The 23,115-nt window shown below is 46.9% G+C and overlaps 1 protein-coding gene across 12 annotated transcripts in view; it reads right to left on the reverse strand.

Moving 5' to 3' along the window:
• Nucleotides 1-809: 809 nt before the first annotated feature.
• Nucleotides 810-23,115, reverse strand: part of HUWE1 (HECT, UBA and WWE domain containing E3 ubiquitin protein ligase 1) — a 179,513-nt gene continuing 157,207 nt past the window's right edge. For 9 of the 12 annotated variants that reach the window (XM_066249119.1, XM_066249128.1, XM_066249122.1 and 6 more), the window contains 26 exons: nt 22,914-23,068; nt 21,412-21,457; nt 19,470-19,757; nt 18,254-18,545; nt 17,925-18,055; nt 17,204-17,418; nt 16,843-17,131; nt 16,604-16,706; nt 14,650-15,196; nt 13,356-13,953; nt 12,449-12,561; nt 12,186-12,342; nt 10,894-11,026; nt 10,425-10,627; nt 9,712-9,839; nt 8,319-8,415; nt 7,112-7,261; nt 6,435-6,680; nt 6,022-6,139; nt 5,246-5,386; nt 4,123-4,410; nt 3,908-4,013; nt 3,020-3,137; nt 2,528-2,709; nt 2,052-2,242; nt 810-1,468 (listed from right to left, as the gene is read on the reverse strand). In XM_066249119.1, coding sequence (XP_066105216.1) covers nt 1,366-1,468; nt 2,052-2,242; nt 2,528-2,709; nt 3,020-3,137; nt 3,908-4,013; nt 4,123-4,410; nt 5,246-5,386; nt 6,022-6,139; nt 6,435-6,680; nt 7,112-7,261; nt 8,319-8,415; nt 9,712-9,839; nt 10,425-10,627; nt 10,894-11,026; nt 12,186-12,342; nt 12,449-12,561; nt 13,356-13,953; nt 14,650-15,196; nt 16,604-16,706; nt 16,843-17,131; nt 17,204-17,418; nt 17,925-18,055; nt 18,254-18,545; nt 19,470-19,757; nt 21,412-21,457; nt 22,914-23,068 — 5,138 coding nt within the window. In that variant the 3' untranslated portion in view covers nt 810-1,365. The remainder of the gene's footprint in view (nt 1,469-2,051; nt 2,243-2,527; nt 2,710-3,019; nt 3,138-3,907; nt 4,014-4,122; nt 4,411-5,245; nt 5,387-6,021; nt 6,140-6,434; nt 6,681-7,111; nt 7,262-8,318; nt 8,416-9,711; nt 9,840-10,424; nt 10,628-10,893; nt 11,027-12,185; nt 12,343-12,448; nt 12,562-13,355; nt 13,954-14,649; nt 15,197-16,603; nt 16,707-16,842; nt 17,132-17,203; nt 17,419-17,924; nt 18,056-18,253; nt 18,546-19,469; nt 19,758-21,411; nt 21,458-22,913; nt 23,069-23,115) is intronic. The other 3 variants (XM_066249126.1, XM_066249124.1, XM_066249125.1) reach the window with 3 other exon arrangements.

Consider the following 23,115-nt stretch of genomic DNA (forward strand, 5'->3'; position numbering starts at 1 on the left):
TTAAATAAGGTTGAGGAACAACCACTGAGTGGTCTTCTACAAAGTCTTTATTAATTTAATTTTAATTGTATTTATTCATTTCAGAGAGGAGAGACAGACACACAGAGAGAGAAGAGGGGGAGCAGGAAGCATCAACTCCCGTATGTGCTTTGACCGGGTAAGCCCAGGGTTTCAAACCAGCAACCTCAGCATTCCAGGTTGACGACACAGGTCAGGCGGGTTATTTTTCTAACTAAATTTTCTTTTCTTTTTTGGAGGTTGGAACTAAAGTCCTTAGATTGACTTGAATGGTTGGATGAAGTAAACCACAAGAGTGAGTGGCCTGAAATACAGGCAGGCTGACAACAAAACAAAAACAAAAGGAACGTAGGACTGTTCTTCTGGAGAGTTTGTCAAATTATTTGAGATTAGAAATAAACTAAAACATTAACAAATGAAATAAAAATTTTGTACCAAGTCCTAGGCTCGAGACTGTTGTAAAGGCTCACCAAATAAAACAGTGGGTTGGGTTGAGTTCTTAGAATATTTCTTACAACCAACTGGTTTCTCTCCCTCAAGCAAAATGCTTCGTCCTTGGCTGCACCCTCTTAGCACCCTCACCACTCCCAAGTGCAGATCCCATTATATAAAGACCCCACGCCCAATTCCTGCCGGCTGCTTCTCTCCCGACTACAGGAAAACTAACTTTGACAGAGGAGGATGCACCAGTGCTGGTGGCAGAGATGGTTTTCTGGGAAGTCCATTTGGATCTTTTCTCCAGATGTCTAGCATGTGCTTGAGGGTTGTTTATTGTTTTCTTGAGTTTGAAAAAAACTCCATTGTGAAAAGTGAGTTATGAAGAGTGCTCTTTATTTGAAACCTCCACAACACAGACGCCAATCTTGTCTCGCATTGAATCATTAGCTGTGCACATCAACACATTCCAAGCACAAATTAAGAAATGCAAACAGAACAAAAAAATATATATATATATAATTTTTCCCCTATCCAAAGGTTTCAAGTCTCAATGCAGCAAATCCTTCTGAACACAGACTCTGAGGAGCACACTGTCCAAACAGTTGGGTGGGACAAATAGGTCCCTGCAAAGGCTATTGCCTTTTTAACACATGGGCTGGGCCTCATGGACGGCATGGAATGGGGGAGAGGAGGTGAGAAAAAGGCAGGGGGTAGAAAGAATGAGCTGGAGAAAGGGAACAGGTATGCGCTGGAGAAGACCGGGGCAGCTGGGACACACACATGATGAGTTGGTGGATTTCGTTTATTGGTATCAAAATTTTCTTTCCGGTTCATTTTGTTTTCATCTCCCCCCTTCCCAGGTCCAACAATGGCAGGAAAACCCCACAGCAGTAGTGGTGGTGGGGCTTATTAGGCTAGCCCAAAGCCTTCCGAGCACTCCTGGATGGCCAATAGTAGCATGTGACGGAGCTTCTCAAAGCTTTCATAGGCAGGCAGGTCCAACTGATTAAAACTAAGGAAAAAAGAGATCAGTTGGTAACAAAAAATAACCATATCCCTGTGTTCCCATGATGCCCACCTGACCTCTCCCTGGGGGAACCCACCCCTTCGTCGTGGACTCCCAACCTTGTACTAGCCTGCTCTGCCCTCCTCTAATCTGGTCTCATTACTGGCCATTAGGCACTTAAAAATTAAATCAGAGCTTGTCACTTTAAACACCATGACCTCATCGATGGGCTAACATGCAAGCTCCAAGGAGGCGTTCAGGATTACTGGCGATGTGCTCCCTGCTGAGTTCTTTAGCTTTGTGCTCCCTGCAACTCTTAACTCCTTGCTCCAGCCACACCGAGTCCTGGAACACACTGTAGTCTCATGTGGAAGTATTCATCTGCAATGTCTCCCAGCCTCACTGTGAGTCTGGGTCAGCTTCTCATCTCAGACATCAGCCTCTCCAAAAAAGCCACCAAATTTGAGCTACCCCAGGGCTAGGGCAGCCACGCCAGACTTAAGTTTCCAACCTTACGTAGGGACCTAAAAGTGGCAGATACACAAGTTCAATCTGAATGCTGAGAAGGAGAACAAGCCCTTTCTCCTACCATGTGTGAGCTGAAGGCAAGCGATCTGTGGACCTGTCATCCCGATGGATCTGAAACTTCTGAATGCCATTCATGCCTTCAAGGGCAGCAAAGCCTTGCAGGGGCACCTTGGAAGTACCCGTGACAAATTGGAGGAACTTGGCACGATCAGCTTGGTCAAAAGAACGCAATGCTCTCCAGAACCACTGGATCTATAGGAAGGGACATGAGAAGCCAGTATTAGATAGAGAGCTCCTGGAAAGAGGCGGGATAGGACTTGGAATCTAGGCAAGTCTCTTCTGTGAGATGGGCTTCAGTTCATTCATAGGATGAGCAAAAACATCACCTGAAAACGCGATCCAGAAGAATTAGGAGTTACATATGGGCAAGTGGCCATCCATAATGCCCTCCCCTCAAGGTACTGGTTTATTTGGTGTCATATGAACTAGCACTACTTTGGGATGAAGGGGGCAGGGGGAATGCCAGCAACAGCTCACCTGAATAGAGTTGGACTGGTACTTGTGGTATTCAGTGTTGGATTTCAAATCATCAATGTCGATTGTAGGCAGTCCTGATATAAGCAGCTCTAACTCCTGCTCAGTGAAGATGGAGATGAGGCGCTTTGGAATGATCTCATAGAAGCCTTCCAAGAAAGCCGCCAGCTGTTTGCGGATGGCTCCTGCAGAGAGAACCAACACGCCACGTGGCATCTGAACTCGTTCAACTGTTAGAGGCCCGAGACACCCCCAATCTAAGCCCCTGTTGCTACCAGGATGCTGACTGGTCTGCCTGTGTCACCTGCCACTCTGTTTCTGGGCCCTCATGAGGATAGATGAAGGGAAATATTTTTGGTTAAGGTTTTAGATTCCTTTTATGCAAGGCATTTGTGGCTGGCATAGGGGAAGAGAGAAAACGATGTCTGTGAAATGAAGTGAGACCTGACCTCTTCCCACACTGGTCAACAAGGGGTCTAGGGACATCTCCCCTACCTGTCATTCTCATCTGGCACACCAGGTGTACATACTCCTTCTTATTTTCCTCTGTTACCAAGATGTTGGCCCCATTGGGTTTGAGGTCACGAACTTCACAGACTCCAAACTCTTGGACCTAGAACATCCAAAACACCAATAATATGGATAGGGCTTGTTCTAGGATGGGATTTACATAGATACCAGGGAACACACCCTAAATTCTTTGTCATGTCCTGGGCAGAGAGATGAAGCAAGGTCATAAATAAGTGACTTTTTCAGGAGCTCCTAACTCCTTAACAGGGAAAGGCCAAGGGTAAAAGGGAAGAAAAGGGCATGGCTAACACATGTAACGTAACACCACAATCTTTATAGAGAACGAATTGGTAGAAGAGTAACCTCTAAAAAGTCTTGCTTTCATTTGTAAAATTTTTCTACATGGAACTACCTTTGGGAATCCAGTGGTACCTTGAGACAAGAATTTAATTCGTTCTGTAACCGAGCTCGTAAGTAAGTCAGTCAACTTGTATATCAAACTGCTGATACTGGAACCATGAGCCAACTAGTGGCAGCTTCCCGAATCACGACTCGTATCTTAAAAAATTCGTATGTTGGTCATTTCGTATCTCAAGGTACCATTGTAAATAGTAATATACTGGAGCATTGTTTTTGTTTTTAATAAAGAAGGAAACCAGGAAACAGCTGGCCTTGTTTTACAAATTCCAGTTTTTCTGTTTGTGATGTCTCATACAAATATCCATTGCTCTCTGCCAGATGGGAAATGGGTCATGGCACTTTAAGCAAGATACTTCCGTAAAACCATGAGGTTACCCAATGCCAATTCAAGGATAATCCCAAATGGGTTTCCAGACTGGCTGGATGTGGTGCAGTCAGGATTTCCTGACTTACCTCAGTGCTGAAGGTGAGGTCATACCCTAGAGTGGAGACATCATTTTCCAGCAGATAAACCAGGCCCTGATAAAAGTGGTAATCTTCGCTTTCCATATCCGTATATCTAGAAAAACATAATTTCGACTGTGTCATGGGTTGGGGTGCAGGAAAGGTAGCACAGAGGTGGGACACAAGAAAAGAACCTGATTCCCAGGACTGTGCCACATCCTGACCTGACAGACTTGCCCAAGATGTGTTTGTAGAAGGACCGAGTAAAGTAGCACTCCAGGAGGCGGTTATCATATACAGCTTTGGCCACAATGCGTCCAACAAACTTGAAGTAGCTGAGGTGGTTGGGGTTGCAGTGGGAAGATGGATTGATGGTGTAGGTGACCCGGTCACCAGGTGAGGTACGGAACAAGGCATACATAGGGTTGAACATCTCCCGAGAGATGATCATATACCACTCCCGCAGGAGCCCTCCAGCATCCTGTCCTTCTTCTCCTTCAAACACTATATACCTGCACAAGGAGAACAGAAACAGGGATATGGAGAGAGCCCAGGCCAAATGCACTCCCTTACAGTATGACCTGAGTGAGCGAGGACTGAAGAGGTGGCTGGGGAGTGTGAGGTCACAGGACAGAGGTGAACTCAAGAGTGCCAGGAGAGCCCAGAGGAGGGCTTTGGGACAAAAACGGGCATCACTGATAGGAGTACCAGCGAAGGCTGACCAATATTCCATAAAACACCAGCAGGAATGGTAAAGAGGCCTGATACCTCCTTGGGGAAAGGAAGGAAAGGAGTCAAGTGGTATCAGAGAGTGCCAAAGCCAGAGTCTGACGTCCACAAGGCTTGGCAGTGGGGCAGCAGGGCCCAGTCTGTCCCAGAAGCCTCTCTACATCCTGTGTAATTACGTGGACAGCATGCCCATGCCACGAGGGAAGGGAAGAATCAAGTTCCTCAGTTTAGGAGTATTTAAACTGTTCCAACAGGTCTATCTTCTCATCGCTCCCATGACATCTGGTATTACAAACTGCAATCTCCTCTAGGTGGCTTCAGAATCACCAGGGAGCAAGCACCAATTTGGTGGGGTCCACTCATGCAAGTATGGTTTCCCCCAACCCGAGGTACCATTTGCTCCGCAGGTTTCCTGTTCTTAAAAGACCAATCTTATGAGACCAGGTGAGAAGGTAGGAGGCAGCTCAGTGAAATAACAAGCTAGATTCCAATTGGGAACTGCTACTGGGGAGGGGCGGCACCTCCCTACGTTCCCGGCACATCTAGGCCCTGAGTAAGCCTTCCCTGTGGCGCGTGAAGGACCCCCAACCTCCCATCTTGTCTTTTCTCTGCTCTTACAATCGATTCTTCATTTCTTCAGGGGATTTCCGATGCAGCTCACGGTAAGAGTCTTCAAACACATGGTCACGGCGGACATGCACAGCCATGTCCTCTTTCCGAAGCCCTTCGTCCAAACGCTCTAGCTCTTGGCGGAAATACCTTGAGAGGTAGGAAAGGAAGGGAAACAGGGTTAGGGCCGGCAGAGCAAATTTGTTTGCCTGATTAGAATGCAGACTCTCAATGGTGCCTTCCCCATCCTCCAACCACTCCGATCCCTGTTCCCCACCTGTACCCCTGGGGAAATACCAGGCAGTTGGGAGAGATGGGTCATTCACTACCAACTTTCATTTCCCCCATCTTCACCAAATAAGGGTCCACAGAGATTGTGGTATGGAATTTCTGCAAAAAGCAGGTAAGCACGTGTAGGTGCACAGGAAGGAAGAGCAGAAAAGACAGGAGTGTTGTGGAGGCCCCCTGAGTCTTGCTGTTAAGTGACTATGGCTACCTGCACCACTAAGGACCAATGGGACTTAAGAAATCATGTGATTAAACAAAGGCTTACATTTCTCTGTTGAAGAATAGAGACTGGGGTGGAGAGGGCCAGTAAGTATTTAGATATGACTGTCAGTGGCATAGATTAGTCTCTTCCCTCCCATCCAACACCCTTCCAAAAGCTGCCACCAAGGGAAACTTCTTTCTCTAGAAACACTATCCTAAGAGGAACTTTGGTCCCTTTCTGGGAGGGGAAGACACCACTCGGAGTTCCCATCCCTACCAACATCCAGGGCACATACTTGCGCTTGACATCAAAGTCAAGGACACGAATGTAGTCTACCAGGACAGCAAAGGGCCCATCAGCAAGGTGGGTAGTGGACTGCCGTAGGATCTGGTTTAACACAGTGCGGTGAGTCTCTGAGTGGACAAAGGACAGTAGGAATTAGAAAATCAGCCAGAATATTCAATGACAGCCATTCATCCAGCTATTCTTTCTTCCTTGTTTTAGGGGAAAAAGGTAGCGTGGCACAAAAGGGATTCCAGATAGTCCCCATCTCACTTTCCAACACACACAGACACATATAAACACAAGCGTGCGCGCACGCGCACACACACACACACACACACACACACCACAAAGGATAAGAACGTACGAAATGAACTTGCAAAAAATGAAGTCCACTACATTTGGGGGCCTAAGAGTTCCCTGTACCTGCAAAGCGAAGGAATTTCTGTGTGTCAGGGGGTAGGCTTGAGGAGATGTGCATAGATGAGGGCTCCCGGGAGAAGAACGGGTCAAGGGAGGAAGGAGTGGCTGGGGTTAAGGGAGCTGGTGAGAGTGGAGGAGGCTCGTCCTTGATGTGTGCCAGCTGGCTCTCACGGGTGTCTCGGACAGGAGGCTTGCTCTCCCGCTCTGTGGCATGGACCAGAAAGAAGGCTTCGACGGCAGGCTGTAGCACTGGATGTAACAATAGGGAGGTGACATTTTATAAACTTCAATGTACAAAATTCTTCTCCATCATAAGCAAATTACAAAAGTACAATACGGAAGAAGAAATAATAAAACCCTGCAGGAGAAACATAATGGTAGCATAGAAAAGTGAAGCCAAAGAGGAGGTCACAGCTTCCTTAAAGTCAAAGAAAAATGGGATAGGCAACCAGATGTATATAGGTTATCCTGGTCTAAAAAGTAAAAGATACCAGACATGAATAGAAAAGGAAAGTATTTTTTTTGACACTGAAGTCGGAGGGAAAAAAACCCCTCTCTTTTGAATCTCCATTATGGAGACACTGAGGAAGTGGGGTGATCTGCAAGGAAGAAAGTTAAGCAGGCAGAAGGGGCCCCACAGATTAGTGGGTTGGGACGTGGACTCTTAGCTTGCAACTCACCTAGCACTGCATGCTGGTCATGGGATTCCTCCAGTTCCTTTAGACACTCTCCCAGCATGTCCCACAGCTCATCCAAGCTCAGCTGCTCACTGAGCAGGGGTAACTCAGGTGGCCTCTCTTCCTTTTCCCCCTGGGAATTTCCATCTGAGCCTACAGGCCACACAGAGGAGAAAGTCAGAAATCCTTCGAGGTTTTCCCTTCATTTAGATTTCCCCCATACCAAATGTACAGGCCATTAGACAGATCAAGTAAACTGGCCCACTGACCACTAATACTGAACAACATCTGAAGCAAGATCTAGTCCCACACCAAATGGCATTTAAATTAAAATTAAATAAGATTAATATAATAAAGAGTTGGTCCTCAGTTGCACTAGCCACATTCCAAGTGTAGGCTATTGAGCATTTAAAATATGGCTAATGCAACTGAGATATGGCTACTGCAGGAGAGTTCTACCAGGACACTGCTGGTTCCGTTACTGCTCATTAACTCCCGAGTACCTGTGGCTTAGTCACTGATGTAATCTAGTTCACAGACGTCCTATGACAATACTCCTCTAAAGAGGTATGTTAAAGGGGTGCCAAAAAGTATTCTATATGCAATTAACTTTGAGAAATGCCGTTAGTAACAGTATCCCCTGTGTACCAAGTACTGCTCTAAGCACTATATACCCATATTAACTCATTCAATCCTAACTACGAACATCCCTATTTTATTCATTTGAGAGAGAAGAGAGAAAGAAGGGAGGAACATAAGCATCAACTCCCATATGTGCCTTGACAAGGCAAGGCCAGGGTTTTGAACTGGCGACCTCAGCATTCCAGGTCAACGCTTTATCCACTGCACCACCACAGGTCAGGCCCTCGAACATCCCTATTTTAAAGGGCAAAACTGAAGCTGAGTCTGCCTCAGGTCCCAGAGCTAGTCAACAGTGAAGCCAAGACTCAAATGCACTCTGCCTCCGTGCATATCGTGTCAGCTTCTTTATAGGAATTGCAATGTGCGCTACAAATCTGCAACGAGGGCAAGGTGGTAACGTTAAGTGATCTTGGTTGGTAAATGCCTATTAACATTTACAGAAATCAGTGTTTGCTCGAAGAAATTGGAAAACACTGAGCTTATATATGTGGACAGCAGGGGCTCCAGCAGACATTCCATGAAGAAGCACTCTTCCTTTTGCTGGGCTGGAGTGAGAAGCATTACTGACCAATGGACTGTGTATCCTGGGTACTGGGAGATGGCTGGTCCACATCCATGGGCGATTCCTCCCTCCGGACAGATGCTTCTGACTGGCTTGACTCCGACTGAATAAAAGGGAGACAAAGTCACTTAGAGGGTGCAACTCTGCATTCCTCAGGGACAGGCTAGGGGCTCACCCTACCAATTCTCACATATCCTAAACCTAGAAAGAAGCTTCTCATATCTGGTCAGGAAACTGTAGCTCTCCAGGACAAAAGAATGGCCTTCCCACCTCCTTTGCCACCTTCCACCCTGAGCTAGCCAGCTCCCTCCCTGGATGCCTGCATTGCCTCCACTCCATTCCAGACCTACGTCTAGTCTCACATTAGCCTCTTAGATACAGATTTCAAAATTTCTTCTGGGAACAGTTTACATGTGTACACAAACATAAAGCTCAGATGGGCAGAAGGGGGTTTGCTCTTTGTTCACAAAAGTTAAGGTAATAGGGGAATCAGTGCAACTTTTGATGGGTGGAAAATTTTAAAAAGACAACACATGTCCTATCAGGCGTAGGAAAGAGGCTATGCATAAAAAACACTCCAGAATAGTAGCTATTTTCCCTTTTTACCCTGCTGGAGTCAAGGCCCTCAGGTTCTAGGCTGTTCCCAGCATGCTCAAAGAAATCATACTGTATAATAGTAGTTACAGAAAGAATAAACAGGCCTCAGGATACCTTTTATCCTGGATCTTGGGAAGGTGACTTGCATGTTGCAAGGACAGGAAAACAATGAGCCACAGCATACGTACACGATGCCAGGCCTTTCCTGTAGCCACTCTGTGCTGGGGTCCCAACCATGAGCTGGCTACCTAGGAACCTGAAGGTTTCCTCCTAAAAGTGCATGAGTGCCTAAGTGCCAAGGGAGTATGGAGAACAGGCAGAGGCCAGGGTGGAGGAAACAGCCACAGCCAGAAGAGGCTGCATGGGATGTGTACCAAGCTTGGGGACCTTCAAGGGCAGGATTCCTGAGATGCCTCTGATGTACCTGAATTGTTCCATGAGACTGAAAAATCTTCATCCCATATCCCCTCAGAACCCAGACACTTAAGCATTATGCAGTTTGCAAAAGCGCCACTGTTGACAGGATAGCTGGGGGTGGGGTATGATGGCCAAGCTTTAAAATCAAATTAAACCAAAGCAAACCAAACCAAACCAAAGCAAAGCAAACCAAACAACCAATAAACCAAACAACCAATAAACCAATGAACAAACAGTAAAGAAAACACCAACAGAAAGTAACCCTGTTGTCTAGAGCATTCATATAGCAAACAATGCGAAAGCATACAAGGTAAGGAAAGTGAAACCCCACTGATGATGTGGTGGGGGAGACAAATGAATGAGGGGCCACAGGCATCATGCTAACCGTTGCTGCTTGTTGCTGTCTCCGCGCCCTTTGACCCTCACGTACCATTTGTATAATGGCATCAGCCTCAGCCTCCAGCTGCCGAACAGCTGCCTGGATGCTGCTAGCTGAGCCTAAACCGGAAGAACCTGGGAGAAAGAAAGAAGGCAAGGTAAAATGTAATATGAGGGAATGTCCAATACTCTCCCATCTCCTGGGCTGCCACAGGGCATCTTGCTAAGGTCTTTGAATTTTAGCTCAGGTAGCTTCAGAATGCTCATCATCAGGCACTAAGAGCTATAGTCACAAACAAGGGCAGGGGACGTGGTGCAAGGTGGACGGATGGTGGCAGGTAGAGGGTCTGTGGGACAGGAGGAAAGCGGTAGGATTTGGCAGGCCATGGGTGAGGGAACATGGCTGAAATGTTTTAGTCAGGAGTGATCAAGGAAGCAGAAAGAAGGCACACTCAGTGAGTTAAATCTTGTTTAGCAAAAGATCCGCCCTCAATTTCCTTGCCAGATTTCCACTCCCCCTTAATTCCTACTTGCACTAATGAATTTCCTACGCAGGCAGCTTGAGTGAGATACAGAATGCAGCCATTAACATTTTAAGAAAGAATCATTACTTCTTCTTGCAAAGGTCGAATAGGAAGGAGACATTAAGTCTTGCCCTCCAGGGACTCTGGGTTCTCCACCACCAACCCTGCCCCTCAACTGGACACTTCAATTCCATACCTAGCCTGCCTGTCTGCTTGGCTTTCTTGTTAGCTCGGCGTGTGTCGTCTCGGAGCTGGATGATGACCTGCAGTACTCTCAAGAAGAACTTCTGGGTAGATGTCTTGGATGTCAACATGGACATAGAAGGCAGCTGGAGCTCCCGGCCACCCAGAGGTCGCTTCTGAGATGCCACAATTACCACATTCTCAGCCATGTCAAACCTGGATAGTGTAGAGGTGGCTTGCGTATACTGACAGCATCAAAGCATAACACTCAGAGCAAGCAGGGCTTTCTGGTGTTAACCAGAGGAGTAAGAAATCTCACAAGGAAATCTCACAAGTAGGAAAAAATAAGGTCAAATGTGTTTAGGACAGATAAGAAAATCTGCCCACAGAGGGGGGGGGAAACCACCAGGAAACCAGCAAGAGCCACCTTTTAGAATGTCCCAGATTCCAGACCCACAGCCAAACGGGCAGCTACCACCCACCTGCTCTGCATTTTGCCTTTCAGCTTGGTGGTCTGTGGCTGCTCCTCAGGAAGGCCATCAGGAGAGAGGGCCTCACACTGGACTCGCCGCTGCTGCTCCAGGTTGTATTCCCGTAACTCGGCCAGAAGGGTGCCTGGGTAGGCAGAGAAGCCAACAAGTAAGTGTTGAGACTTTCCCAGTGAAGCAGCTGAAAGCCCTAAGCTTTCCAAGTAACCTGCCTCGGCCATCCTTTCTGCTCAGTTACAGAGGACCTGCAGTGAGCAGGAATTTTGCTTTGTGTGCTTTGGATCATCAACCACCCAGGGGCCACCAATTTATCTGGCCTCAAGAATCTGCTGAGTCTGTATAAAACACACTTCAACACAGGGAGAAAATTATCTGTTTTGGAGCCTGTATACCTCTTGAACTTCTGAGGTTTTTGTGGTTCTCAGGCAAATTGCTTACCCATCTTAATGGGACTAATTCTGTCTAAGCTCACCAGGCTGCCTGGAGAACTAGGAGATAATGCGAGTCAGAGTGCCTAGGGTATCGATAGCCTGGCCCATGGGTACTGAGTAAATGGGAGCAGTCGAGAGGTCGGAGGCCCCTTCCAGAAGAACTTTACAAATTCCCACGGAGCAAAGAATGCTCTGGGTTATACAGTACAGTCAACTCTCTTATCACCTTAGCCCAGGTACATTTATGAGAAGGAGATAACTGATCAGGTAGCAGAGTTCTAGGGAGACCCATGACTGGGATGGGGTGACAGAATGCAGAGACAATGCCGAAATAAAAATCTGGCTCTACCCCTTGATTCAATCACTTTATCTTCCTCTTGGTAAAACAAAAAAGATGACTAAAACGAGATGATTTGCAAGTGCTCTTAGAATTTTTGCACCGTCAAAGGCTGAGGCTTAGTTTGACTTTCAATTCCTGAATCTGAACACTGTGCAGGTGCAGCTCTGAGGTGGCAAAATTGCCTCAGCAGGCCCATCATTGCTCTTACAAGTGCCCACAATGGATAAACAGGAGGGCACTGCCAGTCCTACGCCTTTACTAAGCATGGATTACCTGCCGTGTGCCAGGTATTGGGAGTACAGAGAGAAGCCCAGCCTTGTTCTTTTGGAACTGAGGAGAGAAAAGCAGAGGACAATCCAGTATCCTAAGTGCTATGAGAGAAGAGAGTATGGGGGATGTGCTCTAGAAGCATAAGAGTTTTGATTCAGTTGGAGGTTCAGAAAAGGCTTCAAGACAGAGGTGAGACCTATGTAAATGGAAGGTTTCAGAAAGACATGATACTTTACTATTATTACCTATCTGTTTACAAAGGGTATAACCCAGATGGCGGGCTCCATTCAGTAGCAGCTTTAGGACAGTGTCCCGAGTCCCAGGGTCCCCCCGAGAGAGCTGCAGTAACACATTAGCTGCATCCTCTAGACCTTCTTCAGAACAAGAGTGAGATGTTAACACCTGGGAAAAATAAGGGAGAAGTAAGCCCCAAGTTGAGAATTAAGACCTTATCCACTTTTGTTTACCCTTTAACTCCAACCTTGGGAGAGGAAGCGCTTGGACTTACCTCCACAGAGAGCTGTAGCTGGTTTTCAGTGAGGCCCGAAGATACCATCTTAAAGTCCGTACTGCTGCCCCCATCACCCCCCTTCGCTGGAGATTTGCTGGCCTTAGTAGTAGCTTTGAGGAAACAGACAGAACACTGTCAGCCGGAGACTCACATGCCAAAGACGTAAGCAGCAGAACCAAGGAATCACTGAATTGTCCAGGGCTTCAAAATGGCCAAGCAGTGAAAATGAAGATCCAGCCACCCAACCAAATGGATGTATCTTTTAAAGTGAGAAAGAAGCCCAGATGTTTCTCTCAATGCTACCCTACTATCAGAGAGTTCCCTCTGAAAGCCCCCTCTTCAAAATCTACTTCTTCATATAATTCTTACAAGTCTGCTAAAGGGCTCATTTCTTTCCCTTCCTGCAACAGCCTGCCTACTCTGCTCTACCAATTCACATTGCATCCCGCCTGCTCCTGAACTCTTTCCTTTGAGAACTGGCTCCTTCATCCAGGCTGGAAAGGCTGAGTTCTCTGAAGATAGGAAGCTTCTATCTCTCCTCCTTTTGGTGCTTAGCCTAGGAGAAGCCACATTCAGTGACTGCCTGCTGGTCTTCGTAGGAGTGTGTGCGTGTGTGAGAGGGAGGGAGGGAGGGAGAGAGAGAGAGAGAGAGAGAGGGAGAGAAGGGGAGGAAAGAGAGGAGGGGAAGTAAGAAAGGGAGAAGGGGAGGAGGAAGGAAGAAGGAGAAGGAGGAGTGGAGGGCAGAGAGAGAACTGGCACTGAGGACCAGAATAAACGCACACATTTGGGTCTCAGAAACACAAACCAAGCTGATCATTATCATTTCTTTCGGACTAACTGGCTGGGGTGGGGGTAAAGAGGTGCACACCCCCCCCCATAGCTCCCAGCCTACGTCCACACTTACTTGAAACAGTAGTGGTAGCAGTCGTAGGGGTAGTCACTGTGGTCGAGGAAGCTACAGCAATGGTGGAAATAGCCGTGGCAGCAACCAGGGAAGGAGAAGAAGTGACAGGGGTGGTTGCAGCAGGGGGAGTGGGTGTGTTGCAGGCAGCGGTGACAGTAGATGTGGTTGAGGTGTTTACAGTGGTGGAGGAATTACTGCTACTGCCAGAATTAGTCTGTGTATCCGACACTTTGTTTTCTGGGAGAGCAATTGAGATGAGAGAAAGGAGTCTGAGGAGTTTCTCAGTTAAGAGGGAGCTCCGGCGGATGACTGGGTGTGACAACATGTTCATGAGCTGCCCCAGGGGAGAGGCCTCCAGACTGTATGGGGAAGATTCCCCTTCACTACCAGTGCTCACTGGCACTGATTTCACGGAGTTTTTGCCTTTCCGGCTGACATTCATGTTGTCCAGTTTCACCAGTAAGTCCCAGAAGTCTGTGCAAATGCCACTGCTGGTGGACTGTGAAGAGCATGGGCTGCAGGCCTTACTGCCCCTTTCCCGATCGCTCTCACAGTTTGTTTCTTTGGTCCGCTGCTGTGTGAAGTGGCTGGGAAACACCTGCAGGGAACAGAACAAGCTTGGTCTAGGGGGTCTACACAGAAAACACAGCTTCCTGACAAGGAATGACAAACGGTTCCTAGGCTCTCTACTCCTTTGCACAGCCTTGGTAAACAGGAGAGATGTCATACAGCTTAGCCAACGGATGGTGAAGCAGCCTAGAAAGAAATAAGCGCTTTGTAGGGAGAGACAATTAGCAAATTTTCTGAGCAACAATCTGTATTTATAAAATGGGGAAGACAATTATACTGCCTTGTGAAGTTAAAAGAGATTAAGGAACATCACATATTTTGCATGGGTTCTGGCACAAGGTAGGCCCTCAACAAATGACAGCAATGCTTATTCAAATGAAGACTAAACTAAGTTCTAGGTCAAGTTAGCTCCATCACTTATTAGCCACATGACAGCCACTAAAAATTTCTGTACCCCAGCCTCCTTATCTGTAAAATGGAAGTAATACAGACCACTGAAGGTTGTTTTGATGGTTAAATAAGAATACTGTACATAATAAATACTGTAGAGTCAAAACAAAAAGCCCACAAAGTTACTTACTAGACAGTTTCCCAGAAACAATACAGGTTTCAACAATAACAGGTTAAGAAAGACCTTCTAACTCCCTCAGAGTTCAGAATTCATCTAGGCTGCGGCTGCCATCCCTCTTCCAACCCCAGGAGGAGGGTTCCTTTACGCTCTCACCTTGGCCAATTGAATGAGTGTGTCTAGAACGTGTCTGCAAACAACAGGAGCAGCCTGGGGGTGGATGTGGACAGTAGAGCCACTGCTCGCATGCTTCTCAGTATGTTTGCGCCCACCTGAACGCTGGATTTGGAATATATTAGTCCTGCAGCCCAAGGCCGCATCCATGGATACTGAGAGCCACGAAAGCTGGTTGGAGCTCTTAGATTCCATCTTGTGCAGCAGGTCCAGGGGCCGGTTCTCATGGCTGCTTGACCCACAGCTCTTGCTTGACTTTTTGCCTTTTTCCTCACTTGAGGAGAGTTTGGGTGTTTCAATGCACAGCTCACTCTCACTGCTGCGCTGCAGGATGGACAGCAGGCTGCGGATGACCCAGTGGCGGGTTTGGGCATGGTAGCAGAGATTTCTCAGTACTCGATGCAGACGGCTAGTATTTAGCTTTGGTTCGTCCACAAAAAGTAGGACCAGGAGACAAGATAGGGCTTCGTGGTCCAGAAGGAGCCGTCCTCGGAGGCGGAGGAGTGTGTCCACGTTACTGCCAGAAGGCCTGGAACAGAGCATGGTTTCAGAGCAGCTACAGGTCTAGGATCAGGATGTGGATGAGCTGCATACCTCGAAGGAAGCTTAAGAATGGAGGGTGTTCTGTCCAAGGGCTCTTAATAGTAAACAGTAACAGCAGCTCTTGGGTGCCTATTATGTACCAGGCACTCTATAATGCCTGTAACAGCTTCCTCAAGGGGCTGCGTGTAAAGACTAGAGAATCACCCATTTTGAGATGAACAAGAGGCTCAAAAAAGTAACTTTCCCTACATCACATAACTGAGAGCAGAGATTACAGCCCAGGTCTGCATCATCAATTGGTAAAATCAGACTGCACCCGGCATCCTAGGAGACGATGCTTCTTTCTACCTTTTCTAGACTACCATGGGGGTTGCTTGCCTTATATAAGAACTGATCACTCCCTTCACATTTGACTCCACTCTCCTTCAGCCTAGTTAATAAAAAAAACTCCTCTCTGGCCCAGGTCAGCTGGCTCAGCGGTAGAGCACTATCAGCCAGGCGTGTGGAAGTCCCGAGTTCGATTCCCAGCCAGGGCACACAGGAGAAGCGCCCATTTGCTTCTCCATCCTTCCCCTTCTTCTTTCTCTCTATCTCTCTCTTCCTGCAGCCAAGGCTCCATTGGAGTCAAGTTGGCCTGGGCGCTGAGGATGGCTTTCATGGCTTCCGCCTCAGGCACTGGAATGGCTCCGGTCGCAATGGAGCAATGCCCCAGATGGGCAGAGCACTGCCCCCTGGTGGGCATGCTGGGTGGATCCCGGTCAGGCATATGTAGGAGTCTGTTTGACTGCCCCCCTACTTCTAACTGCCGAAAAATACAATAAAACAACAATAAAAAAAACCCAAACCAAAAAACCTCCTCTCTAATTCCACAGCCTAGATACTACAATCACAAAGGCCAAGTGGCTTTTTGTTTTACTATTTCTGTAGAAGGGAGGTGACTTTCCTTGTTATAATCACAGCTAGCACCAGTCTGCCTTGCCTATTTTTTTTTTGAGAGATGAGAAGCATCAACTCATAGGTGCATCACTTTTAGTTGTTCATTGATAGTTTCTCATATGTGCCTTGACCAGGGGGCAAGGTGACAGAGCATCGACCCGGAATGCTGAGGTCCCAGGTTTGAAACCCTGACATTGCAGGTTTGAGTATGAAATCATCAACATGAACAAGGTTGCTAGCTTTAGCAAAGGGTCACTGCCTTACCTTCTATAGTACATAGCTACAGTAAACCAAAGTGTGGCTTTCGGAAGGGAATTCCAAAGAGCTGGCTCTCCTACTCATTCAAGGGAAAAGCCTAGAGAGGTAATCCAGCCTCTCCACCTATAAATTAAGAGAGTTGAACTAGCTGTAGATACCAGAGATGGTATGACAGGGTGAAAAAAGACAGATAAAATACCTGTTGTGGCTGCTGCTACCCCCCATCTGGAAGGTACCACCTCTCTGCACTGCAAGGCGAGTGTACTGGACTCCACGGTTGCCACTCAGGCGACTGGTGAAAGCTAGAAGGAAAAAAAGGGAACTGAGACTGGAAAGGAGGGGTGGTGAGCTAAGTCCAGGTAATACAAAGGGGAATAACAGAGCCTCAAGTGGCCAAAGTTCAGCATTCCAGAGCCTTCCCCCGGCCCCCCTCCATACCCGGGCTCCGGAGAATGGCCGAGAGAGCAGAGGTGCTGCTGTGCCCAAAGAGCCGCTCGTGCATGAGCTGCCGCTGCCGGGCTTCCTGCTCTCGCCTCAGTGCTTGAGCCTCGGCTGCAATGTCAGGTGGCATCACGGCCAGTACGCTGTCTTCCATGTCCTCCAAGACACTACGGCGCAGGTCTGAAGGCAGAGTCTGGATGAAGGTCACAGGGTCCATGGGGGTGTCTGAGTTGGCGTTCTGTGCCAGTTCCCGTCGCTGTTGCTCAGCCCTCTGCTGTGCCAACACCTACGGAGCAGAAGAAGTCAACGGGGGAACGCGGCGCCAGGCAGCCGCCCCACCGGCTTCCTGCTCACATACTTCCTCCTGGATGGCTGGAGGCAGGGCGGCCAGGAACTCAGGGCTCACTTCCGTCACGCCAGGATTCGCTACCACTGCAGGAGTTGAGCTATTAGTGGAGGGGGCAGTCCGGGCGGGTGGACGGATGCCTAGCTGGTTCTGTAGCACTTCTCGGCGGATGTCATCAGGCAGAGCAGCCAGAAAAGAGGGGTCTACACCTTCAGGGAGACTGATACCTGAAGGAGATGCAAAATTTGGAGGAACTCACACCTCTACTGGTGCCTAAGGTGTAACTAACTAGCCCATGGCCTTGTCTGAGGAAACCAGCTGTTTTTGTCCTCAATGCATGCAAAGGACACACAGACATGGCTCACCCACCTTGCCCAGGCTCAGAATAGCTCTTGTTATGTGCCCAGGTCTGTGTATACATTGTCACGTAACCTTCATCAAGACCCTACCATGAAGCTATTATCACCCCCCTTCAATATCAAGCCCAGAAGTTACATAATGGTCCCAGGTCCTACAGGCAACAGGTGGCAGAGGAGGGTTTGGGCGAAGATCAGTATGACTCCAAAGCTGGGGCTCACTGCACTGTGTGTCGGCATACCCTCCCTACAGGCCCTCCTCCCTCACATATGCCTGCTCTCCTGAGCAGAACCATTTGACTGGTAGGCACTTCCACACTAAGGGCTACGAGAAGTCTAACCGACCCCAGGATGGCATGAACAATTACATAGCTCACCTGCAAGGGGATCTTCCTCTTCACTGCTTGTTGAAGGCAGGGGCTCTTCTAGGATTCCATGGGAATCTGTTCCAGAAATGGCCACAGCAGACTCTCTGGTGGAAGAATTCTCAGAGGATGCAGAGGTAGAGCTAAAGGAAATCATTTTCCTGTTGTTCTCTCTGTATTATGTTCTCCCATTTGTAAAATTCTCCTACAACACCCCTTCTCAGAGAAGCCAGGCTGAAGCCCCCCAGCGTAAGAAGCATACACATTACTTAACAAGTATGGACATGGCTCAGAGCACCCACCAACACATCTCACCCTCCTCTTGCTCACACAGTGCTTACCCGCTATCAGAGGCCTGGGCAGGTTCCCCTGACCTATCACCCCTGCCTTGCACTTCTGTCACAACTGGTGGGGCATCCCCAGGAGTCGAGCTGCCCGCTGTGGGCTGCTCAGAATTGCCAGCTGCTGAGGTGTCCCCCACAGCCTCCTCCAGGGTACAGGAAGCCAGGCTGCTGGTGTCCATCGGAGAGCCTTCCAGTTGACTGCTGACAGCCGTCAGTGCATCAGAATCTTCAGCTCTCTCTGGGGAAAGAGAGGCTAGGAGGAAGTCACATGGAGAGGTTAGATCTCTGCCTGGAATTAAGAAGCAGCCAGATTAGACTTTTCACTTCTCTACCTTCATGCCACACTAGCCTGATGTTCCCCCTCAATTTCATCTACTATAAAAGGCTCAGCTCAAGTCTGTTCTATCACCCGTTGAACATTTATGGTGTTCCAGGCATGCCTGTGAAACTCTTCCCTAGGCACCCCAGGTCAGGGCTCCTGTCACTTGCAGATTTCCCACAGGCACCATTTGTACATGCATGTTGGTTCTACTTATCTCAACAAGCAAGGTTCTTTGAAGGAACAAAACAAAACAAAACCCCCGACATCTTAAGTTTTTTCCAGATCACACCACAGACATGGTATAAAGCAGCAATGGCAAACAAGTTTCAATTTACCCAGTTGGGACACTGTTGAGAATTTTGAGACCCCATTTCAGACCAATGGGAAACAGTGCCATGAGATAAATGTCTGCCAGGATGGGAGAGCTGTATGTGTGAGGTCAGGTGCTTGCCATCCCTAGAACTACTGAAGGAGAGCAAGCTTTAGTCACATAGATCTGAATTTTAATCTCAGCTCAACCACTTAATGACCCTGGGCTAATTAATAAGTTCTAGTTTATTCATGGAGATAACACTAACTACTTTGGGAAGGTTCTTCTAAAGAAATCAAATAATAAGCCCAGCACAATAGCCAACTCACAGAGTGATTGCCACAATAAATGGTTGGCATCACTAATATCATTACACACTCAGATGTATAATCAATCACTTAAGGACACAAGCAAAATATCTTAATTTTAGCTTAAAAAGCTAATGTGCAAGCTGAGATCCCACTATGAGGACTTGAGCTTCTACTATTTTTCCAAAGTAAGAGAAGAACAATAAACTACAAGGATGTCCATGCTCCCCTCCTATACTACCTCACCTCCAAAACCTGGAAACTTCTACTCACTTATAGTGGGAGCTGGAGATAACTCCATCTGAGTCGTTTCTGCTTCTCCACTTGGTCTTGTGGGACCCAATTCCTCTGACTCTACAGGCATCAACAGCTGTGCAGAATTCCCCCCTTCTCCAGCTGGGGACTGCAGCTCTTGAGAGACTTCTCCCAAGGCTGGTGGGGGTGGGAGTGTTGGTTGTTGTTGTGAGGGCTGTAGAGTGACAAGAGTCTCCTTGGACTCAGATGTAGCTGCATCAGCTGAGGATGGGGTTGTTGGATAGCTGTCAGGCATAGGAGTCCCATCTTTCTCGGAAAGAACAACAATAGGTATGTTAAGGGGCAATTAGCCAAGGACCTGGGGAGTTACTCAAACAGCACATGTGGCCTGACAAGTATCCCACCCAGCCAGGGATGCACAATTCCTCCCAACCACCAACTGCTTCTAGGAATAGCTCATGGCTGGCCTGCTATACCCAGGATAAGGGCTAAAGCACAGTGCTATCTTAGTCCTAAGAATTGGAGATCCCTTGTACATCCTAAAAATTAAATCCTTTATGTGCCCCAGAAAGAAGAGAAAAAGTTCAGGTCATTTTATATTTGCTCCACTCTAAATATCATCTACCCCTTTCAACCACCCTTTTCTTCTAGCCCTGATTAATCTGTAATTCTGATTGATGGAAACAACTGTCCCAAGACTAAGTGTGAATATGCCACACACCAGGGAAAGTAGTAAGTTGTATAGTTATCTTCTCAATGGGGCCTAAAATCCCTACCCCACAACAATACAACTTACTACCTCACCCCGGCATGAGCAGTATCCTCTAGGAAGGGCAGCAGGCAAGAGGTCATATTACTGGATGACCAACTCTTTCAAAGAGCTTTTGCTAGATCAAGGGCACCAGGACACCTACCCTCTTTCACTGCTTTAAAAAAGACTGTGTAGGCTTTGGTACAACCATTTCCCAACTCAAGTGCCAAAGGAGACAGAAGGTATAGGGAAGCAGAAGTTCTGAGGAAATAGGGGTGGGGGAAGACATATAATACCACATGGACCTATCAGACCCACAAAATGGCTACTGACATTAAGATCAGAAGGAAGAATAGAAAGCATATAGTAGTAATACCATTAGGCCACAGAGCTACCTTCCCCGATAGCAGGTTGCTCAAGATAATGTTCGTAGACTTTTAGATCACAGTTTCATAAAATTTATGTAGAAAGGAAAAAGTAAACCGAGACGAACATAGGGTTACCAACTTTTAATTTAGCTAAGAAAAAAATCATATCAATATAATTTCATAAGAATATTTCTATACCAAAGAACTAGAAAGGCCATCAGCTCTATAAAAAAGCCCTTTAAGAGGGACAAATATATGATGACAGAAAATGATTTGACTTTGGGTGATGGGTATATAACATAATCAATAGTTCGAATGCTATAGGAATGTTTACCTGAAACCTATGTACTCTTACTGATCAATGTCACCCTGTTAAAAGTTAATTTTTTAAATAAAAGTTTTAAAAAAGAAAAAAAAGCCCTTTAAAAGTAGAATAAACTCAGCTTTCTGAAATACTCATTAAACCTTTCTTATTTTGTTCATTTCCACCGAAAACCAGCATTTGGGAACCACTGTCATGAGGTATTCTCATGAAGCACTACACCACGGTGGTCACCGACAGGACACATGGCCTCACTACACATGCCAGAAGGCAGCACAGCACAATCAGAATGAGACGCTGAAAAGAGCACGCTGGAGGGGAAGTGTACCACCGTGGGAAAGACAGTAGACTGTATAGTTATCTCCAAGATGGGGTATGACCCTAAAACTATACAATCTACTACCTCATCCCACAGAGCACCAGTGTTCATCTTCAGCCCACTTGGGCCAGCTATTTGGAGAAGGGTCAGGAGAAAGAACTAATCAATTAGCAAAAAGGGGAAGAGGAAGGGAGAGTTACCTGAGAAGTTCTGTTCAGTGGAGTCATTTGTCTTAGATGCAGTACACTGCAAAGAGAAGGAACACACCGATCAATGTGGGACTGAGCAGGCACACAGATAGAGGTGAACGGAAAGAGTAACCACCTCACATGTTCCATCTATGAGTTCAATGACCTGAATGGAAGATGAGCAACTTAGTGTGCGAATATATAGCCAATTTCTCTAATACATATTCATGTTCAAGGACAGCTTGGGGACAAGAGGGAAACTGCCAGGTGGCTGACTAAAGAATGAGAGGAAAGGATAATAAAACCACTTCAGAGCTGGCCTGGCCCTAGGACAAGACCTGAACACAATTAGGAAACCAGCAAGACTTTCTCAAAGTTTCATCTATGTTTATTCTTCTTCCTTGAGCTCATTTTGTCCACTCTTTTTTTCAATCATTTGCTAGGTTTGCATATTTTCTATCCCCTTTCTTGTGTTTAAAAAGTTACTATTTATTAGGTAAAAGTTCTAGACAAAAGTATTTGTTAGCTTATTACCATAACTGAACATTTCAAACCCTTCTTTTAAGTCAATCTGATTTTGGAACTACTGAGTGGGGTGTAATAAACTGTTTCACTAAAGTGTTTTAATTTCTTTGTATTTCTATTAGCTTTTTTTTTTTTTGAGACAAACAGGGAGATGAGAAGCGCTTCAACTTGCAGTTGCATCACTTGAAGTGTTCACTGATTACTGTTCATACATGCCTTGATTGGGGGCTCCAGCCGAGCCAGTGACCTTGGGCTTCAAGCCAGTGACCATGGGATCATGCTGATGACTCTGCGCTCAAGCTGGCGACCTTGGGGTTTCAGACCTGGGGCCCAAGCATCCCAGGTCAACACTCTATACACTGTGCCACCATCTATCAGGCTGTATTCCCACTAGCTTTTAATTAATGTATTTTAAAGCTACACTATTGGAGGTTCCAGAAATTTCAGAAAAAGGTAGGTAGCTTGCTTCCTTCTAAACCAAAATCATGGAGATTTGGAGCCCTAGAAAACGGCATGTGGTGATGGGGTTCAGGATAGAAACATTTTCCTCAACTCTAAGTTATCTATAGATGAAGGAATGAGGTTACTTGGTAAGGTATGCCCCGCTCCACACCCGGTAAGCCAAACTACTGAGAGAAATGAAATTAAACCACCAAAAGCATGGTCACAGTGAAGGTCATTCTTGTCTAGTTGCAGTCACTGAAGGTAGAGACTATATAGTGTGCCTGGTGAGTCAGGAGTCAAGAGCCACTCTGGTTCTGGCTCATTTTCCACAGCAGGACCCCAGAGAAATTATTTTTCCCTCTGGGCTTAAATTCTTGCCCCCAAAACGAAGTGAGTGCACAGCAAATTTAGAATGGATAACTTCTCAGGTTCAATGTGAACATGTGAGGATTCTTCAGTGATGCTTGGTACCATGTATATGTCAAAATCATAGAAAGTTAAGGCAGACACAGCCAAGGTGGATTGTCCCAGCCTTGAAAAATCACCTGCGCACTCTGATCCCTGTTCTCCTTATCTTCTTTGCCTTTGTCAGTTATTTTTGTTTCTTCTTCAGCCAGTTGTTTCCTGCGCTTCTCCCGCCTTTCTTCCAGCTCCTCATCCCTCAGGAATTCCAGGTGATTGACAATGGGCACTTTAACAACTGGATCAAGGAAGCAAAGATCAGAGGCTACTCAGGGGAAGGAGTGA

This window comes from Saccopteryx bilineata, chromosome X, assembly GCF_036850765.1.
Source record: "Saccopteryx bilineata isolate mSacBil1 chromosome X, mSacBil1_pri_phased_curated, whole genome shotgun sequence".
NCBI classification, from domain to species: domain Eukaryota; kingdom Metazoa; phylum Chordata; class Mammalia; order Chiroptera; family Emballonuridae; genus Saccopteryx; species Saccopteryx bilineata.